Source organism: Mustela nivalis (genome assembly GCF_964662115.1).
Source record: "Mustela nivalis genome assembly, chromosome: 8".
In the NCBI taxonomy this organism is placed as follows: domain Eukaryota; kingdom Metazoa; phylum Chordata; class Mammalia; order Carnivora; family Mustelidae; genus Mustela; species Mustela nivalis.
The window spans coordinates 57,798,507-57,824,349 of NC_139027.1; the positions used below are offsets into that span (position 1 = coordinate 57,798,507).

A 25,843-nucleotide genomic window follows, 5' to 3' on the forward strand; every position below is an offset into this window, starting at 1 on the left:
GAGTTCTCAAGTCTGGTCACCATTTGTGTTTTATTCTAACAGGTCTTTATTCCTTTTTATTACCAAATATTCGGTTGTATGGACAGATGACATTTTGTTTATTCATTCATCAGTTGATGGACATTTGGGTTGTTGCACTCTGACCATATGAATAATGGTGCCTTGCACATTTATCCATAAGTCTGTATGTGAACATATGTTATCGTTTCTCTTGGATATATACCTAGGAGTAGAATTTCTGCTCGTATGATAATTTTATGTTTACTCTTTTAAGGAACTGCCAGGCTGTTTTCCAAATGACTGCTCCGTTTTACTTTCCTACCAGCAATGATTGAGGGTTCCACCTTTTCTACCTCCTTGCCAATACTTATTTTTATCTTTTACTATGGTCATCCTAGAGGCAGTACCTTTGATATAACAACCAGCACAACAAATAATAGAGCTAAAGGTGAATACTTGGCTGTCTCATATGATAATACTTGCACAGTAGAAGATATGAGTTACATGTTGGGTTACTGTTCTGTTCTTTAGTGCTTATGGTCTTGCCTCCAAAACTAATGAAACTCCAAAACTAATAAAATAGAAGTCAAAAGATCAGGGGGTGGGGGAAGAGAAGAAATCAGAAGATCTGTTAGCTAGCTCCACAACTCAGTCCTATAACTTCATCAAATAACTTACCCTCTTTGGTTATAGATTTATCTCATCTATAAAATGAGGGAATTGAAAGGAAAATTGTGCAAGTTGAATAGGAAGGATATTTTTTAAGGTTCTTTCCAGCTTTAGAATGTGATTATATGGTACAGTAGTACCAGTGACTTTCTTTTCCTTCTTCTTCCTCTCCTTCTTCTCCTTATTCCTTCTTCCTTTTTCCTTTTTTCTTTCCCCCCTCCTTGTTGAAAAATCTTTGGCTCCATTATGTCTTTTTCTCAGAAGGATTGGAGGTAGATGGACTTGGCAAGTGAAAAACCAGGAACATGTAGATACTCACTAAAGACGTTATAGAGTAGCCAATGCCATCTGTATGAATTTGCTTATGTGTTAGAAGAACATGACCTACACATCATCAGTGAGGCGGAACTAAAGGATGAAATAATTTACACACCTGCTGTAGGCGTGGCTAGAGGTAAAGGGAGTATGAGGAGTAAGTCCTTAATTGCTTCCATGGAAGTTTTCAGAGACCATTAGAGAAGAAGCACGCTCTCAGAGGTTAGTTGTGTCCAAAAGTGAAATAAAAACCTAAACTTATAAGAAAAAAACAGGACCATAAGAAAAGAAACATCTGAAAAGACCTAGAGATTATGAGGTAAGTATACTTTGTTTTCTTTAGCCTTTTTCCAGAATGATTTTTAAAAGTTTTCAGGGTACTATAAGTTTATCACTGGTCCTGAAGCTCAACTGAGATACTTGCCTGAAGTTCAGACATTGTAGATAGAGACCAGGAAGTTTAAGACACCTGTAAACCAAGCTAGATATGGAGTAGGGGGAAGGTCACTGAAATTCAGGCCCATTTGTCAACATTTGGAAACTTTGATTCCCACCAACTAAGAAAAGTGCTTAAAGTTTTTGTTTTTGTATTTGACTGGTCTACATGGTATTATTAATCATACATTCTTATAAATAAAGCACATGTGAGAAGCAAAAAGTAGGGGCATCTGGCTGGTTTAGTAGGTAGATCATCTGACCCTTGATCCTTGCAGTCATGAGTTCGAGCCTCACATTTGGTGTAGAGATCACTTAAATAAATAAAACTTGAAAAAAAAGGAAAAGAAAAAAGTAGAATTCAGACTGGGAAAGAAGAGCTTGGGGATTTAATTCTAGCCCTTCTGTCCCTTATGAATATGGGTCTTTGTCTCATAAAAATAACTCACCATACTCACTTAGAAAATATGGAGGTTTTGTCTTTAAAATTTTCTTAGAGTTCTTTCAGAAAACTATATTCCCTCAGGAGACTATTTGGTATAAACACAGAGCTTGAAATACATAAGGACCTTTTATGATCTTAATGCTCTAGTGTTAATCATTAAGGTTCAGGAGCTACTTATATCTCAGTTACCTTAGTTGTTGAGCAAGAAACACACTCCCAAAATTAAGAGAGTTGATATGTTGGTCTAAAGACTGGCATGTCCTCAGGTTTTGTTGTAGACTCAGGTTTAAGGCATAGTCACAACTGCATTCTATTTCGTATGAGTATTGGACCTGTCATGTCTGGCTTCTTGAGCAGTTTCATCAGCCCAGAATCACATGACAAGGCAGGATCACCAAATAGCAAAATCTTAGAATATTAGAATATAGAATAGAATAGAATAGATCATTTTTACAGATATATTTCCTGAACTAGACATGCATCTACACCAGTTGGACAAAAGCAGACCACTGGAGCAGATTTTCTTCATGGTAACTGAAGTGGGCCTGCTGCCAGCAGGCCCACTTCCGGCGAAGGAAGCATTATGCAGATTTACTGAAGAACAGCTTCAGGGGATATGACGCAGATATGGAATGCTGGGAAGCAAGAGAAGTAAACTTGCAGCTATAACATAGAGTGGGGTTTATTTTATGCCAGGGTGTTAGGTAACAAGGTATTATAAGACTTAGGCCAACTGAAAGCACTTTTGTGAGAATATCAGCCCCTGTTAGTGGGTGGAGAGTATGGATGGGTTTGCATATGCAGCTCATTGAACAGGCATGAACTAGCCTTTACTCTTGTGACTTAATTGGCATGCTTTAAAAAAGAAATCTTAAATGTAATTAAGTTCACCTTTGACTGTGTAGAGGAATAACTGAGTTCCATGCACAACCCTTCACCTTAAGAAAACACATTTCTTAGAAGGAATGGGGGAATTTGGAGTAGCAGGGAATTAACTCTTCAAATGAAGTTTACAAGAGCAGCTGAAGTCAGTAAGTAGGGTGCCCTCAGTAGCTATTTGAGGAGTGTTAAACAATCCCCACTCACCGCTGGGTATTGCTGTTGATTCTCCATGTTCATGAGCACCAGATAAATCTAATTTATTTTAAAATACAAAACTAGAAATAAAAAAACATGATCAATTGAAAATGTGATTGAATGTTCAGCTGTTCTTATGTCTGGGTTAATGTAGTGTTTTGTAACAAGACCAAAAAAGTCTGATTCAGGGCGCCTGGGTGGCTCAGTGGGTTAAAGCCTCTGCCTTCGGCTCAGGTCATGATCCCAGGGTCCTGGGATCGAGTCCCGCATCAGGCTCTCTGCTCAGCAGGGAGCCTGCTTCCCTCTCTCTCCCTCTGCCTGTCTCTCTGCCTACTTGCGATCTCTGTCTTTCAAATAAATAAATAAAATCTTAAAAAAAAAATTAAAAAAAAAAAGTCTGATTCATTAGATAATGCCAAATGGATACTATTTCTTTATATGTGAATTGCATTGATTCTTCTGGGTTTTTTTTTTTTTAATGGCATATTTCTTAACAGATTTTTATATTAAATCTGTTAAAAATAGATTATTACACTATCATGGAAAGGTAGTTCGGTATTGTAGTTATACCTCTGACATTTTTAGAGCGTTTATATAGTTAATTCAGTCAGCCTTTTAAGAAATATAATACTGTCTTATTCCATAACTTGAAATTAAGCCTGTGTTAAAAACTGTTCTGTGCTTCCCTCTTATTTCCGTTTCTTCCCTTTTGGGCTATAGGCTTCCTTAGGGAGGACATGAGGGAGAACTGAGTTCCTACTTCAGCCAATAGAATTTAGAATTATATAGTGTTTACCTATTTTGCGTAACACAGGCCCACCCACACACATTATGAGGTGCTTAAGTGAAAGAACACTGAGCAGACAGCTATTCCATGTGTGATTCCAAGTGTAATTGGGAGATGCTTTAATACTGTCTGGATTTTATCTACTGGTGAGAAGATTGTTTATCTAGCTTATTCTGATAGCAATGGAATAAAGAGGTAGGTATTCTGTAGCTTTATTTTAAGTGTCACATTGTCAGTACTTCAGGTTAAAGGTAAGGTTCTAAGAGGAACGATTTGAATCATAATCAGATCGCTTATGTTTAATTTTTTCACTTTTAGCCTTAGAAGTATGTTATGTATGAATTATATTTCCTTCTATCTTAGAGAAAGGTTTGAATAAATCTCTAGCTCTGAGGCTTTTGTGTTTTTAGGGAGGCTTTACACTGTTAATTTCACCTCCATCAGTCCTAAGAAAAATATCTATAGGTGTTTATTGCCTCTTGAGTGTTGGTCAACAGAAACCTGCAAACTCTTCATGTGTAATATTTTTCCAATCCAAGCTAGTGTACGTAGCTTTTTTTTTTTTACATGCCTTAGAACTTAATGTCCATTGTTTTCTTTTGAATTATTAAATTTGTGAATTCTGTTGCTCTCTAAAGAAAATTGTTTGGGAGCCAGAATGATGGTGCTGTCGTTGTACTTTGGTTAGCTATTGAGAGTTTATTCAGAATCTTGTTGTTTGACCATAAATCTCCTCTTGAATTCTCTCAAGAGATCTAGGATTTTGAAATAAATACAATTTACTATTTAGACATTTTCACAAGGTAGGAAAAAATTATTAAGATTTCTTAAAAATATTGAGTCTTGCTTTATAAGGATTTTAAGACATGTTCCTATCCTGAATGTTTTGTTGTTCTTCCTCTGATATGATGGAAAGAGATTTAATAATTTTAGATCTGATCTTTGATGAGAGGGGATTCCTTTCTGCTTTAAAATGAACAATCATAAGTTCCCAGTATTCTTTTCTAAAGCATTGTGTTTTCATTAAAAGAAAGGGTTATAATTGAGGTTTATTTTTCTTTTTATAGGAAATTTATTAAAAATTGAATCTTTTTGCTAGAATACTGACATGCTGCCTAGTAATGTGTGTTCATTTTTTGTCAGATTTTCTAATTTGTTTGTGAGGGAAAGTATTCAGTCTCTTGTACATATATAAAATGGAAGTAATAGGAAAAGTTGCAAATTAGGAGGAAAAATTGATCATAGTAATTTTGCATAATTAGGGTATTTGTAATGTGATAATATAACAATAATCAGAGTAGAGAGAGGAAATTTGTAAAACTACCTCAGCTGTATATATGTATGTATCATTTTCCTAATGAAAAAAGTTAAGTAGGAATACCACACTGAGTGATTTAAAATATTCACTCTGCTAAAAAATAGATGTTCTTAGCCTCCCACACACAATGTCTCTAAATTACTGCTATAAAAATTTATGGGGAAAACATGATTTGGTCAAACAAAGATCAGTCGCTACTTTGAGAACTTTTCATGAACTAAAGAGAAAACTAAAATTCTCAAAAGATAAAACTTTTTGTCACATGAATAATAGTTGTCATCTTGTAATAATGTTCTCTTTCTATAGGTAGCTGATCTTACTTTAGAAACAATATTGATGATTCATTTGTAATTTGAATTTTCAACTATATTTTTCCCTTCCTTTTTAATAGAATTTATAATGGAATTATGAAACTATAAAAGAGTTAAAGTTAACTTCCCTTTAAGAGCAGGGAATACATACACTAACTCTGACTTGACTTAGGTTGCTGTTTTTCCCCGTTTTTGAAAATCAAACATTTAGACCACATTCAACCTTGACACTAATTGCAATGATTTTTGAGGCCTTTGATTGTATTTCAGAGCCTGTTACATGTTACAAGTAGTAGAAAACTAGAAATTGCATGGTGTCAGTTATCTACCAATAATAGATTATACACATTTGTTTAGATACCAAGAAATAGAGATGAATCTCTGAGAAAATAAATCTAAAATGATGGAACAGAATTACTAAGTATTAGTAAGACCTACTTGTATGCCTAACTAAATATAGTGGGTATTTAGCAAGTACTTTTTTAAAGAAAAATTTGTATCACATTAGGTCCTGGAAAATCCCTGGTTTAACCCTCACAGTTTGAATAATTTACCAAGCAGATGGCCCAACATCCAAATCTCAAAGCAACTTTGTTGTTCTCATTCAGCCCTGGTGACAAATTCTATGAAGTGTGGAAAATACGGTTACCATTTTATAGGTAGAGCAAATCACTTGCCGCAGAATAGGTTTAATAGAATCAAGAATTCATGAAGGACCCTGGATATAGCCCTCATGACTATCAGGGGCCAGAATTCTCAGGGTTGGCCCTAGGCAGTCACAGCTTGAACTTTTACAGTGTCTTCTCTAATCTGAAGAAAACACCATTGTAATGAAGTAATTTAGTGAATAATTCAGGAAAGTCCTTGACTTTATAACTTTTCAAGATTTTGTTTTAATGAAGTATACCAGAATTACACTTTGATGCTGCTTTTTCCTAACTCTTCTTCCTCCCAGCTCCCTTTCTATTCCTTTTCATAAACTATTTAAGACGAGGATTCATTCATGTGTGTAGGTGGACAGGACTCAAATTCAAACGCTGTTAAAGATTTCTACCTGTAAAAGTACATATATTAACTGAATTTACATATATTAACTGACTTAATCCACAGAACAACCTAATGAGGTAGGTACTATTATAACCCTGACTTTATAGATAAGAAAAATAAATGTAAATACATTAATTCAGAAGCTATGATACTATTGCGTTTACAGAGTGTTTTCTAATAAAGCACCTACAGTAGATTAATAGTAAAGTTGCCCTTCTGTGTCATAACTTCTTTTTCTTTCTTAAAGGAAAATCCATGAAACATAGTTCTGCAAAATTCTAGTCATTGTGGGAAATGGATCACTTTGGGTCTGGTATCACTTAGTCTGTTGAGTGGCCATACTTGTATAACAACCTTCTTGACCAAGGGGCTGTGTGGATTGGCAGTTTCACATCAGAGAAAGGATGGGAGGCTTGGGAGGTTCTGTGACTTGATAGGACCAGTAGCATGGAAATAATTGTACTTTTAGGTTGTGAGAAGGCTGAAAGGTCAACTTATTGAATTCATTATTTAATGCCTTTTATTAATTAAAGGGGCTATTTTGTGTATTTTCTGTTTTTATTGTTCCATTTTTACTTTTGATTTTGGAGTAATTTTAGCTTATAGAAAAATCAGAAAAGTAATTCGACTAGTTTACATATACCCTTTATTCAGCTTCCTCTAATGTGAACAGTCTATATAATCAGATTATATTAATCAAAACCAGGAGATTAATGTCTGTACAATATGATTAACTAAACTATAGATCATATTCAAATTTAACCAGTTTTCCACTAATGTCTTTTTCTGTTTCATGATCCCATACCCCAGGCAGTTACTGCATCTCCTAATCTCTGCCAGTCTGGGAATTTCTCAGTCCTCCTTTGTCTTTTATGACTTTGGCACTTTGAATGAGTACTGATAGTTATTTTGTAGAATGTCTGTCAGTTTGCATTGTTCTGACATTTTCTGGTTACTAGATGGACATGATTATGCATTTTTTGGTGACATACCATGGAAGCAGTGTGTCCTTTGGTGCAGCCTAATCAGAGGATACATGATATCAGATGTCTTATTATAGATAATGTTATCCTTGATCAGTTGATTAAAGTGGTGTCGGCCAGGTTAAAACACTGCGAAGTTTGTTTTCTTCTGTATAAATAATAAATGTCTTGGGGGAGATATTTTGAGACTGTTGTTGCCCTTTTTAATTATTTATTTGAGAGAGAGAGAGAGAGAGAGAGAGAGCACACTGCACAGGTGGTGGGGGAGAAGCAGAGGAAAAGGGACAAACTGACTCCCCAATGAGTGCAGAGCTTGAATCAGGGCTCAATCCCACAAGACATGAGCTGAAATCAGGAGTCTGTTGCTCAACTGACTTAGCCACTCAGGCGCCCCTGTTGTTGCCTTTTTTAAAATGCATGTAACTTGGTCAGTGTTTCAGTAAAAATAAGGTCTAGAGAAAACCCAGGTTATTCTCTTCCTGGGAGAAATTTAACTGTCCAAAATAATTATTACATCATTCTCTTTTTGGAAGGGCCCATAACCTACATTAGATTAATATGGTTTACCGTTGGAATATAAAAAGATGATGATGGGCTCAGTGTTTCATTTTTAATTTCATAGGTTAGTATACATTTAAAGTGGTTGGCAAAGAAACCGTTTTATTCATTTTTTCCATGTTTAAATTTTATTCAAGGGACTTTTAAATTCAGCTTTAAACAATTAGTTGAATTACTGAGAAAATTTAAAATAGCTAGTCAGTATTACTTTATTTCCGTGCTAGGACAATAGCATGTAACATGTAGCCTGTAAACTCTCTTTAAAATTTTATATTAGGAATAGTTAAAGGATATTCTTGCTTGTTGTTTACCATTGTAGTTCTCTCTGTACCACCCCCTGCCATGGACTTTTAAATTCCGTATTTCAGCAGTTCCAGAGAGCTAGAGTAATAACTTTAGTTTTCTGATCTATAAAGTAAGAATTGAAATAGTTCCTACCTCATTAAGGTTGTTCTGGGGATTAAATCAGTTAATACATGTAAAGTGCTTAGAACAGTGCTTGGCATAGGGACAGAACCCAGTAAGTGTTAGCCACTATGAAAAAAAAAATAGTATAAGTGTGAGTTGACTGCCAGTGTTGAGTGCTGACTTGAGAAAATGATAGAATTTTCCATGGATATACTCTTATCCGATGTTTTTGTTCCAAATAGCTGTCAAAGCCCACTGAATTTGCTGCTTTTGCTTGGGATTTTAGTGGTTAAACCTAAGGGAATTTCTAGTCTTGCTTTCTGAGAAGCATATTCTCATTTTAGGAACTTTGGAAATCTGAAAGGGTTGCACACAGGCCAAATATGGGCAGAGACAGTAAAAATGTTTGAGGCCTTATTTGAGTCTTTTAAAATACATTTCTAGGTGTAGGGTATTAAGTGATCGTTTGAGGTCAGCCAATCAGGAATACTGCCCTGTAGTTTTTTCTTGGTTGTTACTTTTTAGGGAGTACATGAAGACTTCTGTCCATAAGCTGTCTTGACTCACTTCCAGTATATGTTTTTCTTTCTGATGGTACCAGGAATTTGCCTTAGTCTAATACCTGCTTTTCATCTTGGTTTCCTTTCTCCCTTTCCATTTTTTAAACAGCCATGCAAAGTCCACTTCATTTACTGAAGTTTTTATTGTTGGTTGCTACCAGGAAACAGGATTGACAAATACAGTGAGCAGTGAGGAAGTGACAGTTTCAAACAGTCTCAAAAAACACTAGTTATAGTTGCATAGTTGTTACTATTCCATACCAGAGTGTAACTTGTTTAGTTCATTTCACCCAGGTATACTTTCTAGTCTCTCTCCTAACCCATAGTAGAGTCTCCTGTTCTTATTTAGGAATTACCCCCATCCAATCTTGTATGGGTTTTGATTTGTGGTATCGGAAAACCCAGACTACTTAACTTGTAGGAGCCACAGTTTCTCCATTTATAAAATGGGGATAAATGAGTTAATGTATGTTGAATTAATATATGGGTTTCAGTTCTAGCTTTGCCAGATATTACCTTTTTGACCTTGAACCCAGTAGTGGCCTTTCTGACTAACACACTCAGTTCCCTTATCTGGCAAGTGGAGTTAATAAGACTTTCCTATCTAATTCACAGGGCTATTGTGAGGGTCAAATAAAATAACCTTATGTGAAAGCACTTTGCTAATTAACATTCTGTGCAAGTGCAAGATAGACTTTAATCCAAGGTTGATTCAAGTTGACACCCCTTTTGATTTAAAAAGATTCCCCTATGCTTTCCAAAGCTTGCTTTTAATTTCTCTAGATATGGGCCCCCTAGGTCAAGAAGATATTTGCTTATCTGGCCCTCACGGATTAGCCTTTTTCCAAATGTCAGACTATCCAGCACTATCCTGTAAGACTACTTCTATGGTCACCCCAGCTCCAGTCCCTTTCCTTCAACCACTTAAGAGAGGTTGCTACAATATTAAAATATTTTAAATGCACAGAAATATTAATAATTAATCACCATCAAGGTAAGATGATAGTTCAATTTTCACTTCCAGCCACTCTTATCAATTCTAAAAAAATACTGAAACTGCTGCTACCTTCTAAGCCATTGCCTAACACAAGGCTTAGTAATAACCATTTAAGATATCAGATGATGAGGTAAGAAAGCAAACATTTGTTAATTATCTTACTATGTACCAAGCATTATGCCAAAAATAGGAGAAATTCCCCTCCTAAAAACAAGCTGTCATCCTCAATTTGAGATTAGAACAGTGGTTCTCATAGGGTGAAGGGTGAGAAGGTGGGACATTTTCAATCATCACAAGTAGGGATGCCACTGGCACCTAAGGGGTGGAAAGGCTAGGAGTGCTACCAAGCCTTCTGCAGTGAACAGGCCAGCCACCCCACAATATCAAAATATCGGTAGTGCTGAGGTTGAGAAGCCCTAGTTTAGAGGAGCAAATATTGTCCATGTGAAAGATGTTAACTACTTTCCCATCAGGATGAAAATATCTTGTCCCTGTAAGTGGTAGAATATCAGTGTGTCATTTAGCTATCCTGATGGGGAAGACTAGGTGTTTGCACAGGGGGTGCCCTGTATTTTGGGAAGGGGAAGTGGACTTCACTTCCTCCACTGCTGTATTAAAAGGCTTAAAGCCATTGACAGGCAGTAGTAACCTCATATTCCTGTTGGCTCCATTGTTTCTTCTATCCTTTCTTTTATGGAAGAATGCTGCTTATTAATCCTGCTGATTATGAAAGAAGGGGATTAGATTTTCCCTCTTATCAAGAAACTGCTATAAATTCACCTCCCTTCCATGGTAGCTTAATTGGTTTCATAAAATGGCTCCTCCACAAATATATCAAAACAGTTCTGTTTGAGTCATCCTTTTGAAATCAACCAAAGGGAAACTCTAGTGTAGATGGGAGTCTGTTTCATTAGAGATAATATATGCAGTCCACACCATTTTTCACCATAAAAGAAGCATTTCATGTTTTAAAACATTTTCATTTTTTTTCTCAGCATCCCTTTGTGCCTATTCACTTCCCCCATCAAAATAGAAGTGTTCAAAATATTATGTAAGCATAATATTTTGTATTTGCTCTTTGTTTAGTATTTGTTTTGCTTCTTTTTATTTTTCAGGGCAGGAGTTCTGTGTTTAGTAGGTAGTAAGCAAGAGGCTGTGTGCAATGTAAATAAAAGAAAAAAAACATGTTATGCTGAAGGAGCAGTTTGAACAAAAATTGATTTCCCAGTTTTCCTTCTTTAAGTGAAACTGACAATTATATGTTAAAGAAAGTCATTCCTTTGGGAAGAGTTGATTAAAAAAACTTTAAACAACAAGCGATTGGAATGTTTTATCAAATTAATGAGACTATTTATAAGAAAACTATATAGTTTATAGCTCTTTTTTTATGTTTTCCCAGCCTACACAGAAAATAACACTATTTTAGAATGCGTTTCTTTAAAACAATTTAACTAGGGAAGGTCCCTGCCAATGAAAACATGCTTACTTTCTAAGGATCAAGCGGAGTTTTAAAATAATAGGTATTATAGGAAGCAGCCTTATTATTAGCAAGATTTTTTTCTTATCATTTTTTCCCAGTCTCAGGTAGAATTGTGCTATTTAATGTTCTTTTTTTTTTTATTTTTTTAAGATTTTATTTATTTGACAGGCAGAGATCACAAGTAGGCAGAGAGGCAGGCAGAGAGAGGGGGAAGCAGGCTCCCCACTGAGCAGAGAGCCTGATGCAGGGCTAGATTCTAGGACTCCCAGATCATGACCTGAGCCAAAGGCAGAGGCTTTAACCCACTGAGCCACCCAGGGGTGCCCCATGTGCTATTTAATGTTCTTTTTCTTAGATCATCACATTGGGATAGAACTGAATATATGAGATCAAACCAGCTAACTTAATTGAGTATCAACAGGTTCGGCCAGTAATTGAGGCACTAGAATATACTTTATAGAGATATCATTTCACATTCTCAAGTGAATTTAGGAATGACTTCAGGAATTAATTTTGAAGAATTCTGTATTTTATTCAGATTTTAAATATAGAGAATACAGAAGGAGGGTGGGTACAAGAGCACCATCTAGCAACTTGGCTTTGTTAAAGATTCTAAACCACTCAAAATCATGACTCTTCAGAACATGTAAAGATTCTAACACTTCTTTCCAACAAACGCCTGTCAACATGTATTAGAATTACAATGAAAGGTTCCACAAGTAGCTGTCATAGCATATGTTATTCATAGTTTAAGAATGCCAAGTTATATATCATTGGTTATATGCCATTTTGAATTTAAGAAAACTTTATCTTGGGTGATTTAAGTGTATAAACAGTACTACTAAAGTGTTTTATTATGGGTTTCAGATTATTAGATACAGAAGTAAAAGCCAAGCTTGAGTGTGTTCCCGTTATTGAAACTTTGATATTACTAATAAAATATCCCAAAATCTAAGGGACCTAAGAAGAGTAAGAATAATTGAAAGTTTGTTGATTTTCCTTGGCTAATTTGGCCAGGGTCTCTAGGAAGTATGGAATGGTGGATGTATGCTAGCCCTATTCCAGTTACTTGTCAAAGCTAAAAATTGTTCCTTTTGCTATCAAGGCGATGGGACTAAATCTATGGTCCTACATGTACATTCCTTATAAATTCTTATGTTAGAACCAGATGGTCTTGTATTTTTTACAGCTCCAAAATTCTCTTCATTCGACTTTAGTCCCTTCATTTTTAGAAATGAGGGAACATTGCTTTGTTCAAAGAACTAGAACTAGAACATGGACTAATATTTGTTAGCCATGCTATACGCTAGTATCAGCCAATTATGGGCATTCATATATATCACTTTCAGATTTCGGCCATATATGTGTACTTATTGATACTATTTAATACTATTAGATGACTTACCTCTTTAAGCAAATGTTTTTAAAAGGAACATTTTACTTCTACAAATGGAAAATTACCACTTCATAAAAATAGAAAGTAACTCTAAATAGGAGTCTAAATCAAGACAAAGCCACAATATTAAAATTTATTTTAAACTTTAAATTTAATTCTTGTTATTAAATTTTTAATTTTTGCTGTTCTTGGTTAGAAATGTATCAAAGCAATGTTTTTTGTGTTTGATGGCAGTACTTTAATTTCTAACAAGAAAAGCACGGTTAAAGCTTCTAATTAAGCTTTGCTCAGCTTTTTGTAATGGGATGTTTCTGTGGGGGGGAATAAGAGGGTATGAATTCTTGTTTGTATATTAAAATCTGATTTAGTATAGATCAGAAGGTCTTGGTAAATGGACCAAAATTGTTCTTTGGTTAATTTGAATTAATTTGTTTTAAAACTCTTCAATTTTTTTCATTGAAGGTTTTAGTTAGCTTCATGGTATTTCTTTTTCTAAATGGAGGATATGATCAGTATTGTTTATTTTACTGAAATAAAACATTTCTTTGGGGAGTTGAGAGAATTTTTTTTTTCATAGAATTGTAGCTCTTTATTTTTTTTTTTTTAAGATTTTTCTTTATTTTTTCAACAGAGATCACAAATGGCAGAGAGGCAGGCAGAGAGAGGGGGAAGCAGGCTCTCTGCTGTGCAAAGAGCCTAATGCGGGGCTTGATCCCAGGACCCTGAGATCATGACCTGAGCCAACGGCAGAGGCTTAACCCACTGAGCCACCTAGGCGCCCAGAGAGTTGAGAGAATTTTGTAGAGTATTTGAATGGAGGAAAATTTTTAAAAATAGTTCTTAAGCGTATTTTATTTATTTAAAATAACTTCAGTGTTTCTTAAATTTACTAACAATAAAAATTAGTGTGTTTGTCTGAATTGCTGGTCTAAATGTGTATGTCAGTTATGAGGGATAAAAGAGGGTCAGAATGGTTAAGCCTTCTCCTTTTACTTGTTCTTTCTCATTGGGCTACAAATAGTCTGTGTTGCCTTCTCTCCAAAAGTGCTGCTGTAGAGGCTGTATTTCACTGTACTACAGAAAAAAACAAATAGGCATTTTTCATTCATTTTGTTTCCTGTGAAACTTGTTGGTGGAAGTATGAAGTCAGGAGACTGTCATGGGTTAGCTAGTAAGAGTTGTGAAAACCTTTGTAAGAGGTCTAACAGGAAGATCATGGAGAGAACAGATGTAGGAAATAACTAGTCCCATTAAGCTGCTGATGAAATAGATACAGTATTATGGGGATTGTTTGTAGTATTTCTTCTGGCTTATCAGAAATACTAGTCTTGTTTTTCCTGTCAAATTTATATTTCTTAATTAAGCTTTTTAATTTGAAATCATTGTAAATTCATATGTGGTCATAAGTTATAAGACAAGAGATTCTGTGTACCCTTCACACAGTTCCCCCCAATTGTAATATCTTGCAAAACTATAGTAAAATATCACAACCAGAATATTGACACTGGTAAAAACAGAACATTTCCATGACCACAGGGGTCCTTTCTGATGTCTTTCTGTTCCCACACCCACTTCCCTTTTACTCCTACCTACTCCTTAACATCCTAGCAAGCATTTATGTTTTTCCCATTTCTATAATTCTGTCATGTTAAGAGTGTTACATAAATAAAATCATTTATGTAACCTGTTGAGGTTAGCTTTTTTTTTAACTCAACATCATTCTCTAGAGATTCATCCTTGTTATTTCTTCTGCGTTCCTTTTTATTGCTGAGTACTATTCCACAACATGAATGTACCACAGTTTAATCATTCACTCAGTAAAGAACATCTGGACTATTTCCAGTTTTTGGCTATTATGAATAAGGCTGCTATAAGACATTCATGTACAGGTTTTATAACATAAATCTTCATTTCATTTCTCTAGAATAAATGCCAAGGTGTGCCATATATAATTGTCTTAAATATTCCTTTACATACATTTGAAACCACCTCTGACAGTGTTAATAATTTTTGCTTTGACTTTCAGACATACTGTAGAAATCCAAGAAAAGGAAAGTTCATTGTATTTACCTGTATTTTTACTTACCATGTTCTTTCTTCTTTTCTGATGTTTCAGGGTTCGTCTATCAGTTTTCTTCTTAGAGAATTTCTGCTAGCCGTTCTAATAGAGTAGATCTGTGGTGACAACTTCTGTTTAATTTTCTTTCACCTGAGACTGTCTTGATTTCCCCTCCATTTTTGCTGGATCTAGGATTCTGGGTTGACAGTTCTTTTCTTTCAACACCTGAAAAAAATATGTTACTTTCTTGGCTTCTCTGAGGTATTTTGACATGGATTTTTTTAGGTTTATGCTCTGTGAGTTTTGTTCAGCTTCTTGAATCTGTGGTTGTGGTTTCTTTTTCCAAATTTGCTAAGATTTCAGCCATTATATGAATACTTTTCAGTTCCATTCTCTTTCTTCTTTTTCTGGGTTCTAGTGATACAAGTATTAGCTCTTTTGCTGTGATCCCACAGGTTCATGAGGCTCTGCTCTTTCTTCATTTTTTTTTCCCCTCGTCTTTCTTCCTGTCCATTTTCCCTCCTCCTCCCCCTCCTCCTCTTCCTTCTTTTTCTTCTTGTCTATTTTCCCTCCTTCTCCTCCTTCTTACCGATTTTCCCTCCTCCTCCCCTTCTTCCTCCTCTTCCTCTTCCTCCTCTTCTTGTCTGTTTTCCCTCTGTTGTTCAGATTAAGTAATTTCTCTCTTCTGGTTCACTGATTCTTTATTATGTCACTTTTATTCTGCTGGTAAGCCCGTCCTAAAAAGTGAGCATTTAAATTTTTGTCTCTTTGTCCAGACTTTTTTGTTTGTCCCAAATATGTTTGCATCTTACATTTTTATCATGATTGGTTTAAAATCCTTGTCTGGTAATTCTGATATCTCTGTCATCTCAGCTTCAGTATTTATTTCTTTTTGCATTGTCTTAAATCTTTATAGTTCTTAATACAATGAATGGTTTTCTGTTGAAACCTGGACATTTGGGTATTATGTTCTGAGACTCTGGATGTTACCTAAACCTACTATTTCCACTGTCTTTTTCTCTCACTGCCTTGGCTGGGGAATAGTGGCTGCCTTCTTTTTACTGCCAGATAGACATAGAAGTCCAGGTTCCATACTCAGCCTTCACTGACACCTAGCGCAAGGGAATCCTTGTTACTGCCATGTGGCGATGGAAGTCCAGGCTTCCCTAACACTGCTAGAGTAGAGGTGGGGGCATGTTACCAACCAGCAGGGTGAAAGTCTTGGATCCCTACTTGGCTGCCCGACAGTACCTTGGTTGGGGGCAGGGGGCTAGGCTTCTTTATTATGGCCTTGTGAGGTAGAAGTCTAGGCTCCCCACTAGGATCTTGCTTGTGTGGGCAGTGGTAGGGCCAGTGTTTTCTGTGGTGGTTGGCTATAGTAGAATAGTTATTGTCAAAAGTTATCTCTCTTACTAAGGCTGCCCCTTCCTCATTCCTTTAACTGGAGAAATAAAGCTTTTGGGGTGGCTTTTTGTTTGTTCATTTGGTTTTTGTCTCTGCCAATTGCTATTTCCAGGTTGCTGGATTGTTCAGCTCTAAATCTGGGATATAGGAAACATAAAGAAAACCCAGAGAAACTTAGCACTCCTTGTGCCCCAAGGTCCCTAGCTGGTCTGTCTGCTCTCTATTTTTCAGAGTCTTCTTATGTTTTGTATATAATGTCCAGAGTTTGCAGTTGTACTTAGTGGAAATAATAGGGAACAATTACTCCTATTCCATCTTCCTAAAGTTACCAAATTTACATTTCTAAACTATTTAAATAGAAGAACCAAATATATAAATAACCATTATTGGGGAATATATCATGCACTTTCTATATTATATAGAAAATATATAACTTTGCATAATATTGTGTGTATATAAAGAGAGAGAGAGAAAATTATATAACTTTGCATAATATTGTGCTCACAAGGACTGCTGGAAGATAACATTTTTATTTAAACTGAAATTCATTGTTCACACTATTAATGAAAACTTTTTGCCTCTAGGAGATAATGCAAAAGGTGTCCCAAGGCTCCTGACCAGTGAACAAAGATTTGAGAAAGACAGCCAAGCTCATGTTTTCTCCTGATCAAGAAAATCATCCATCCAAAGCACCAGTAAAATACGGTGAACTCATTGTCTTAGGGTAAGTTTTCTCCATCTGATGACACATAAAATTGAATAATTTATAGTGACTTTAACATCCAGATTGAAATTACTTTTTAGGGACGCCTGGGTGGCTCAGTTGGTTGGACGACTGCCTTCGGCTCAGGTCATGATCCCGGAGTCCTGGGATTGAGTCCCACATCAGGCTCCCAGCTCCATGGGGAGTCTGCTTCTCTCTCTGACCTTCTCCTCGCTCATGTTCTCTCTCACTGTCTCTCTCTCAAATAAATAAATAAAATCTTAAAAAAAAAAGATTATTTATTTTAAAAAAATGAAATTACTTTTTAGATTGTATATCCTATCTATTTCCAAAAATGATTTAAAGCTACAGGATGATTATCTCAAAATAATATTGATAATGTTAAATCAAGAAACTCTTAATCCTCATTTTTATGCCATCTCTTAAAAGTGCTCATGTATGCATAAACTTTGCCTTACCGTTACTCTCAGAAAGAACAAAACTTCTTAAAAGATGAAAAATGTAAAATCTAAATGTCTGAAGTCATATAATTGTTTCATTTGTCTTCCCTGTCCCATCTTTTAGAAAAGTATGACTCAGCTGCCTTTACCAAAATCCCTTCCCTGTTTAGGTCATTTCATATAAGTTAGTATTTATTTGTTCCTTTGTCCTTCTGAGATAGTTGTTGCTTTATGCATATGGTCCTATTCTTCTTGTGATAGAGTTGTACAGGCTAAAGATATGATGACTCTGAAGCCCAGAGTCTCACTACTTGTTTGCTTTCTAAGTGTTCTCATCCATACAACTTACACATAGACATAATCTAAAGAATAAGGAACAGATGATTCCATATTTCAGTTTATTCAATCTAAACTTGCATTAACTGTCAAAACTGAGAATATTAGTCCATTAGCAAGAGATTTCAGAAACTAGAAATTGCATATTTTACTTTCCCCCTGATGTTTCTTTTCTTCTGTCTAGAAATCAGCTCTAGGAACAATTATATGACTTTAGATATTTGAAACAACAGGTTTTAGAGTCATGTTGGTACAAGTTTTTGTTTAAATGAGAATGTGTCCCTTGTTTCAGAGGAGAGAGTGAGAGAAAGTCAGATGATAATATGGAGTTAATGAGCTTGACTAGAAGTCATGAATCCTAGATTCCAGTGCCTATTCTACCATTGCTAGTTATATGACCTTGGGCAAGTCACTTCACCATTCTGGGTCTTAGTTTCCTCTTCAGTAAAATGACAGACAAGATCATCTAAGGCCCATTGAGACCTAAAAATCTCTTTTCCCAAAAACAACTTAATACAACTTGAGATCACATAGATCTTAATATAGTAATGACTAACAGCTTCTAATTTCCAAAAATTATTCAAAGTTAAATTCTTCTACTAGGAATTCTGAGTCATTTGAAGACTGGAATTTAAAATTTAGTATATCGTTTAAACTGCCTTTCTTAGCCCAGCAGTTTCTCATCGTAGTTGTCTCTGTATCTGGCACTTGATTTCTTAAAATACAAATAATACTTCTTTCCAGCCCTCAGGAGAAATAAAGCTGGATAAGATTGTCAGTTTGGTGTTATTGTTACTGTAGAATAGAGTTTTGAGCTACAGAAACACAGTGTTTGGGAATAGAGAGTATATCCCCAGAAGAGAAACAAGTCAAGTAACTAAGCAGACAGAATAGTCAGGATCCACGTAGGACCGGTGGCAAAACACAGCCTAGAATTAGTGTTGTATTAACTAAGGGGTGTGACTCTGAGCTCTTAGCAAGGCTAGCAAGATTAGCAAGGGCTTTCTCCAACAGAAATCAGTGTGTTTTATTTTTTGTAAAGAATCAATATAATTTCTGTATATGGCAGTTTGAGTAAAGCCCCTTCTCTTCCTTGTCAGCCACTACTGGAGGCCATTTTACAATCACATTCTCCTCCAACCTCAAAACTGTCCCTGGTCCCTCCTTCATTTTCCCTCAAGATTAACCAACTATATATAAACCAAAGATTTGCCAGGGGGCAGGGGGCAGTGAATGAGGAGAGATTATTATTAAGCCACTACTCAGGCCAAATGAAGCAAAAAAGAATTCAAAAAAGCATGGCACAAACACCTGGATTCAAATTCTAGTATTTTCATTGCCACTTGTGTGACCTTCAGAAAATGACTTAATTTCCCTGAGCCTCTAAGGAATTTTATTCCCCTGAGGAATAACTTAAATTCCTAACTGGTAAAAGCCGAGTGATGCAAATCTCTAGAATTTTTATGAGGATGGATTAAATAAGGTGCTATATGGTAGAGAACACAATAGTGCCTAATACACAGTAAACACCCAAATGTTTTCTTGTGAACTTCTTTCCTATCCAATCCTCATTTACTTGCTTATTTTCAGGACATGTATATAGTATCATGGAGAAATGGTTATAAGATCTGAATGACAAAAATGTATTTTGTCACTGTTTAGCAGGCATCTTTAATTAGATAGGTTTTCCCAACATAATGTGAATGTGTATGTGTGCATTCATGTCCTAAGTCTTATCAGACTTATCAAATGAGTCTAAAAATGTCTTATTTCAAAAGGTATTTAAAGTATTTAGTTGACAATTAAAGGAGATTCTGTTTTAGACAATTCATACTGTACTTTTAAAGGTTGTATTAGCACATGCAAACATCCACCTTTAAAAAACATAGAATGAGTCATAAGGAATCAGACATGCCATTAATCAGCTCTTGATTATCTTGAATAAAAGAGGGAAGAAAAATACAGATAATTTAAAGCTATTTATAATCCAAAAAATACTTCTTTGTGACTTGGAATGTAACCAGAATATCATTTTGTTTCATACTCAGACAGCTGGTCTAGGGATCAGTAATTACTGAAGGGAATTTGAGATACTTACAGTGTGCTAATAGATAATTAATTGGAGATCGATCCATATTTTAAGGCAAAGTAAAACATTTGTTTCAGAATTGTGTGGTTCTTACAAGAGATCACCTAAACTTTTTTCCCCCCACCAGGTATAATGGATCTCTCCCAAACGGTGACAGAGGAAGAAGGAAAAGTAGGTTTGCTTTGTTTAAAAGACCTAAGGCAAATGGGGTGAAGCCCAGCACTGTGCATATCGCTTGTACTCCTCAGGCTGCAAAGGTAAAAAGCAAACAAACCCAAATTAAATAAGTTAACTTGAGAAATTGAAAGACCCGTACATGTTGTTTATGTTCTCTAGGGTTCCCTTCACATTCTGTACCAGAAGTTTCCTTTTGTTTCAATGGGAGCAGACACTTTGGAGACATTACTTGAAAGGCTGCCATATAGAAGGGCATCAGACTTTTTTTTTTTTTTTTTTTTTTTTAATAAAAAACCAGGATCAGTGGGTAGAAATTAGGAGGAAACATTCCCTTTCAATAAGAAATTTTTAAAAGGTAGGTTGGGACCAGGGCTTTATCTAGTATTTAGAATTATACAGCTGTCTACCCTGAGAAGTAGGGAGTTTCCACTGTTACTAGAGGGGCCTTGCCAATGAATGTAGTATATAATAAGCAGACTCAGGTAGTTGAAGCATTGTATAGATGAGGTGATTTTTTTAAACTCAGGGTTAATTGTGTGATTCTTACAGGAGATCTTTATCAAAGATTCTGCTTATGCTCTTATTTTTTTGTTTGCTTGTTTTATGGGCCTCAAAGCTTTTAACATAGTGCCTTGAACAAAATGGACCACAGTTAACTATTAAATTGAATCAAAACTATAAAAGCAAATACCCAACTGTATTGGCTCCTTTATCTTTCCCTGCCAAAATATCCAGAACCTGAGCCATCATTTCAGGACACTCAGGCTTTTCCTGGAGTGATAGACAGTTTGGGGGGAATTTTAAATCTTTACATTTCTGTGAATTCTTCTACTTCCAGTTTCATAATACAGAATTTGTATTGGATATTGTGTTTTGTGAATAAAAATTACAAAGTCTCTCACCTTCTGGAATTAATTGTATCTTTAGCTAGGCAGCCCCAACATGTGCATTAATATTATACCCCTGAGATATATCTCTGTAAGTTAAATGAAAAAGAGATGGAGAAATTGGCATATGGTGACTTGTTTTAGGTCATAGCTCCAGTCCCTGAAGTTAATTGAATTTTTGTATCCCACATGGTGTCTAGAACAGTCTTCATGTCTTGATGCAGTCTCTCATCTATGACTGTTTAAAACCCTATAAATGTAGAAAAGGGACAGTTTCTTTCAAATGTTTCTTTTTGCTCCTTTGCAGAGAAAGGTTGTGCTAAGCAGGTAGTGAGAGTGAATGAAAGCTAATGACCCAACCCGAGGAGCTCGATGCCAGACCTGCCCTGGCAGCAGTGCTCTTACATTGGGTGTATGCCACTTCTTTGTGAAGGGTTGTTACATCTGTTGTCCCCAACCACTAATGCCATGTAAGCCTGCAAATCACAGCCAGAAAATGCTTCTACATATTTCCAAGTGCCCCTTTCACAGCTACTACTACCTCTGGTTGAGAACCACTAGCAGAGGGAAAATAGTTATTATCTCTATAATCTAAAGTACCCTGTTCTGGCAATCATCTGGGAGAAGGTTAAACTCTGCCTTTCAGTCCAGTGAGAACTTAACTAGACATAGTTCTTACTCTTAATATAATTAAGACTAGGTTTAATTGCTAATAAAGCCAGAGATTACAATGTCAAAGTACACAAAAACTTGTGTTTTTTAAATCTCTTTAACCATTAAGAACACGTTACTTCCAAGATTCTGGGCAGTTATTTGATTGAAAAATCATTGCTTTATGCTAAGTTAAAGTAATTATAGGTTTTAAAAATCTATAAACAATTTTTATTTATTTTTAAAACATCAGCAACATGCATGGGAATGATGTACATGCATTAATGAGGTCAAGATACCTCTATGAAGAGAGCAGAGTGAGAGAAACATGTAAGCAGCCTTGACACTCTGTTGAATTTAAGAAACCAGAAGCAAAAATGGCATTGTTATGCTTCGATAAAGCTTGGTACCCAGGTGGTTTTTTTAAATTTTCTTTAAGTATTTGAAAATTTCACAGCCTTAATTAACTTTAAATCTATTATTTTAAGGCTTTATCTATTACAGATAGATTACCTACAAATTGAAACCAAGTGAGGTTTTATAATGCCACAGTTCTAATTAAGAAACATTTTTTGAATTTAGCTTCTTTGCTTTACGTCTTTGTATCCGTTTTCCTTTTACGCAACCTGTTTCCACTTCCTTTGTGCAGGTTTTCCCCCTTTCTGATATTATCTTCAACTCAAATACATAGAAAATGCCCAAAAACAAAACCAAAAAGTTCTTTTTAGCAATGTTTTTAGTTTTAGTTTGGGATAAGTCAGAAGTACCATCGTAAGCATTATGTCCATTTCCTTTGGTGTAAGGTTTAATCATTCTATGAATTTTTCCATATTTGCCCAGCATATGACAAATATTTGTCACCAATAGAGTCACAGAATGATTAAGAAAAACATTTAACTCTGCATGTTGGTAACTTGTTTATAACTCTTTAATTACTTTAAATATAAGAATCTTATCTTGTAAAATTTTGTATTTTCTCCTTAATAAAGTATAATCGAGTACTATTTTCAATTTCTACATGGGGTTTCATTTTGATTACTTTATAATAAAAATATTTATAAGGGAAACCCAGAATTTACAGTGTTTTTATACAATGAAATTATGCTTACTCTAGAATCTTCAAAGTATTCTTGTACACCCCACTCAGTCTGAGTAACTACTATCACAGCTCACATTACTGAAAAGTTACTAATTTCTACCTTAAATTTTGGGAGAAAATATATCAAACATGTGATAGATTACTTTTCTTTTTTGAATTTGATTTGATTGGCCTACCAGCTAATTTTTGCTATTAATATTTTCTTTCTTAGGCAATAAGCAACAAGGACCAGCACAGCATATCATATACTTTATCTCGGGCCCAGACAGTGGTGGTTGAATATACTCATGACAGCAACACAGATATGTTTCAGGTACTATAACATCTGAAATTTTTTTTTTTTTTTTTTTTTTTCTTAAAAAAACAAAAAAGTTGACAACCTGTTGTCTGTGACTTTTGCTGTGGTCGGTTTGATGATGATCATATTTTAGTCAAGTATTACATTAAAATATATATCGATTTCTAAATCTCATATATAGAAGTCAGCATAGCATGGTTTAAAAATGGGCTCTGGTGAACATTACTTAATCACTCTATGTCTCAGTTTCCTCCTGTGAAGTGCAGATAATAGAGCTTCCTTCATAGGACATTTAGGAGGCTTAAATGTGTTAGTACATGTAAAGTGCTCAAAGCTGGGCCAGAGAGCTGGTAAACACTTAGCAATTAATAATAGTGGTTATAAAAATAGCTTAGTTAGCTGTTATCAGAAAAAAAAAAAAAAAACAAATAGTCTGCACATACTTGTGACTTTTTTTTGCCACCGTTTCCCACCTTCCTCTCTAGGTAGCAAAATGTACAGGCAATCTCTAATTGTCTGTATAATGTTTGCGATCAGCCTTGTTTTTTAGCACATATTTTCTGCTACTAATGCAGTTAAAGTGTTTTTTTTTTCCTGCCTCTCATTTTTGTACCAATCCAGTGCTGATGTTTTCATAAACTTAATAGATTATAGAACAGTCAAACCCAAAGATATAAAAAGGATCCATGATGCCTTCTCTTGTTTGGCTTTGTAGAGCCTGGATTTTTGGAAACAAATAAGACATAAAGTACCCAATAATGTTGCTTTTGCAATTACTGTCTCAGTGACTTCTCAAATTTTTTTTGTTTTGTTTTATAAGATTGAATAGAAAAGGCCTGGAGATGTCTTTAATTATAACCAATAGCAAAATATTTCTCATTGAAGTCAATTGTTCCGCTCTAGCCCTTCTAGTAAAATACTGAATTTTTTAGAATAGGGTCTCTATAGTTAATATCAGAGTATGGATGTATGTTTATCTTTCTTGCTTTTGCCAAAAAAAATTTAAAATAAATAACACTCTTAATGAAGATTAAGGTTGGGATCTTAATGAGAACCTAACACAAGCTTTAGGATAATTTTCCACATTTTATTTTACTGACAACCAGTTAAAATAAATATGCTTAATTTAGCTTTTTTTTTTTAAAGGTTTTTTTTTTTTGACAGAGAGAAATCACAAGTAGATGGAGAGGCAGGCAGAGAGAGAGAGACAGAGAGAAGCAGGCTCCCCGCTGAGCAGAGAGCCCGATGCGGGACTCGATCCCAGGACCCCGAGATCATGACCTGAGCCGAAGGCAGCGGCTTAACCCACTGAGCCACCCAGGCGCCCGCTTAATTAGCTTTTTTAAGAAGTCAAGATGTTACCTAGATGTTTGACCCCAGACTAGAAGTTTTGTTTCAGAAGATACCTTGTATTCATTTGTTTACCCCTTGTTTTTTGTCAAAAGTTACTGAAGTGTTGTGAGTTAAAAGTTATAGTTAGTTGGGGGCAGAATTGGGATTAAACCAGACATTCTGAATTATAGAACAGTGTCTTTGCCATTTTATGAAGGTCCTTAAATAACTTTCAACATTTTTTTTTCCTTTTCATAAAGGAATAGAGTTTTTCTTAAATAGTCTTCATAATGTTCTTTCTACAAAGCATGAGACCAGTGAAAAATCCAAACATTTCTACATCAAAAAAAAAAACAGAGATATATCTGAAACTACCCTGATAATTTAACCAGTCTTTGAGGAACTGGTTTTATAACCATTCTGAGATTACCTGCCTTCCACACTGAACAAAGAATATTTATTGTTCAATTCATCAACTATTCAAACTCTGACTCTCTGCATTGGTTAACACTATGAAGTAAATAAAGGAGACATTACAAGTTGTTTATATTCATAGGTGGTACACTGGCAGTCTAAATATGAAGTACAAGTTTCTGATTGGGTTGAAGAAGGGTGAGGGAAAGACTTCATAGTAGTGCCTTTTTATCCAGATATGTTTGGGGTTTTTTTGTTTGTTTGTTTGTTTGTTTTAATGAAGTTTGAGTAGGATTTTATCAGTCCAGCCAGTAGAAAGGCATTCTGACAAAAGAGATGGCAAAGTGTAGTAGAAGATTGACCAATGAGGGGCACCTGGGTGGCTCAGTGGGTTAAAGCCTCTGCCTTCGGCTCAGGTCATGATCCCAGGGTCCTGGGATCGAGCCCCGAGTCAGGCTTGCTGCTCAGCAGGGAGCCTGCTTCCTCCTCTCTCTCTGCCTGTCTCTCTGCCTGCTTGTGATCTCTGTCCATCAAAATAAATTAAAAAAAAAAAAAACAAAAAGAAGATTGACCGATGAGCTGCTTGCAGCTAGAATATACTTTTTATGTGAATAGCAATGATAGGAAATTAAGCTGCATCAGTGGGATGCAAATTGTGAAGTCAGTTTCTAATTATTACAGAAATAAGGAACTAAGGGCACCTGGGTGGCTCAGTGGGTTAAGCCGCTGCCTTCGGCTCAGGTCATGATCTCAGGGTCCTGGGATCGAGTCCCGCATTGGGCTCTCTGCTCAGCGGGGATCCTGCTTCCTCCTCTCTCTCTCTCTGCCTGCCTCTGCCTACTTGTGATCTCTCTCTGTCAAATAAATAAATAAAATCTTTAAAAAAAAAAAAAAAAGAAAGAAAGAAGGAACTAAGAAGTTTGAATAGTCTGTAAGGAACCATTAGGGTTTTTAATGAGAGTGGAAGGGAATGACATGGTAAGATCTATACCTTTAAAGCTAATAGTGGCAGTTAGAAAGAGGAGGAATTACTAAAATTTATCTTACCACATAGTTATATTTTGTCAACTGATCATGATCACATAGGCACATAGGTTTTTTTCTCTTTGTAGATACTTAACATATCTTCCTTCTTACCAATCTTGAC

At 35.5% G+C, this 25,843-nt stretch overlaps 1 protein-coding gene across 1 annotated transcript in view; it reads left to right on the forward strand.

Moving 5' to 3' along the window:
• The window catches only part of PELI1 (pellino E3 ubiquitin protein ligase 1), a 56,805-nt gene that overhangs the window by 25,900 nt on the left and 5,062 nt on the right, over positions 1-25,843 (forward strand). Inside the window, exons 2-4 of the mRNA XM_082746691.1 lie at positions 16,834-16,973; positions 19,966-20,095; positions 22,864-22,965. Coding sequence (XP_082602817.1) covers positions 16,903-16,973; positions 19,966-20,095; positions 22,864-22,965 — 303 coding nt within the window. The 5' untranslated portion in view covers positions 16,834-16,902. The remainder of the gene's footprint in view (positions 1-16,833; positions 16,974-19,965; positions 20,096-22,863; positions 22,966-25,843) is intronic.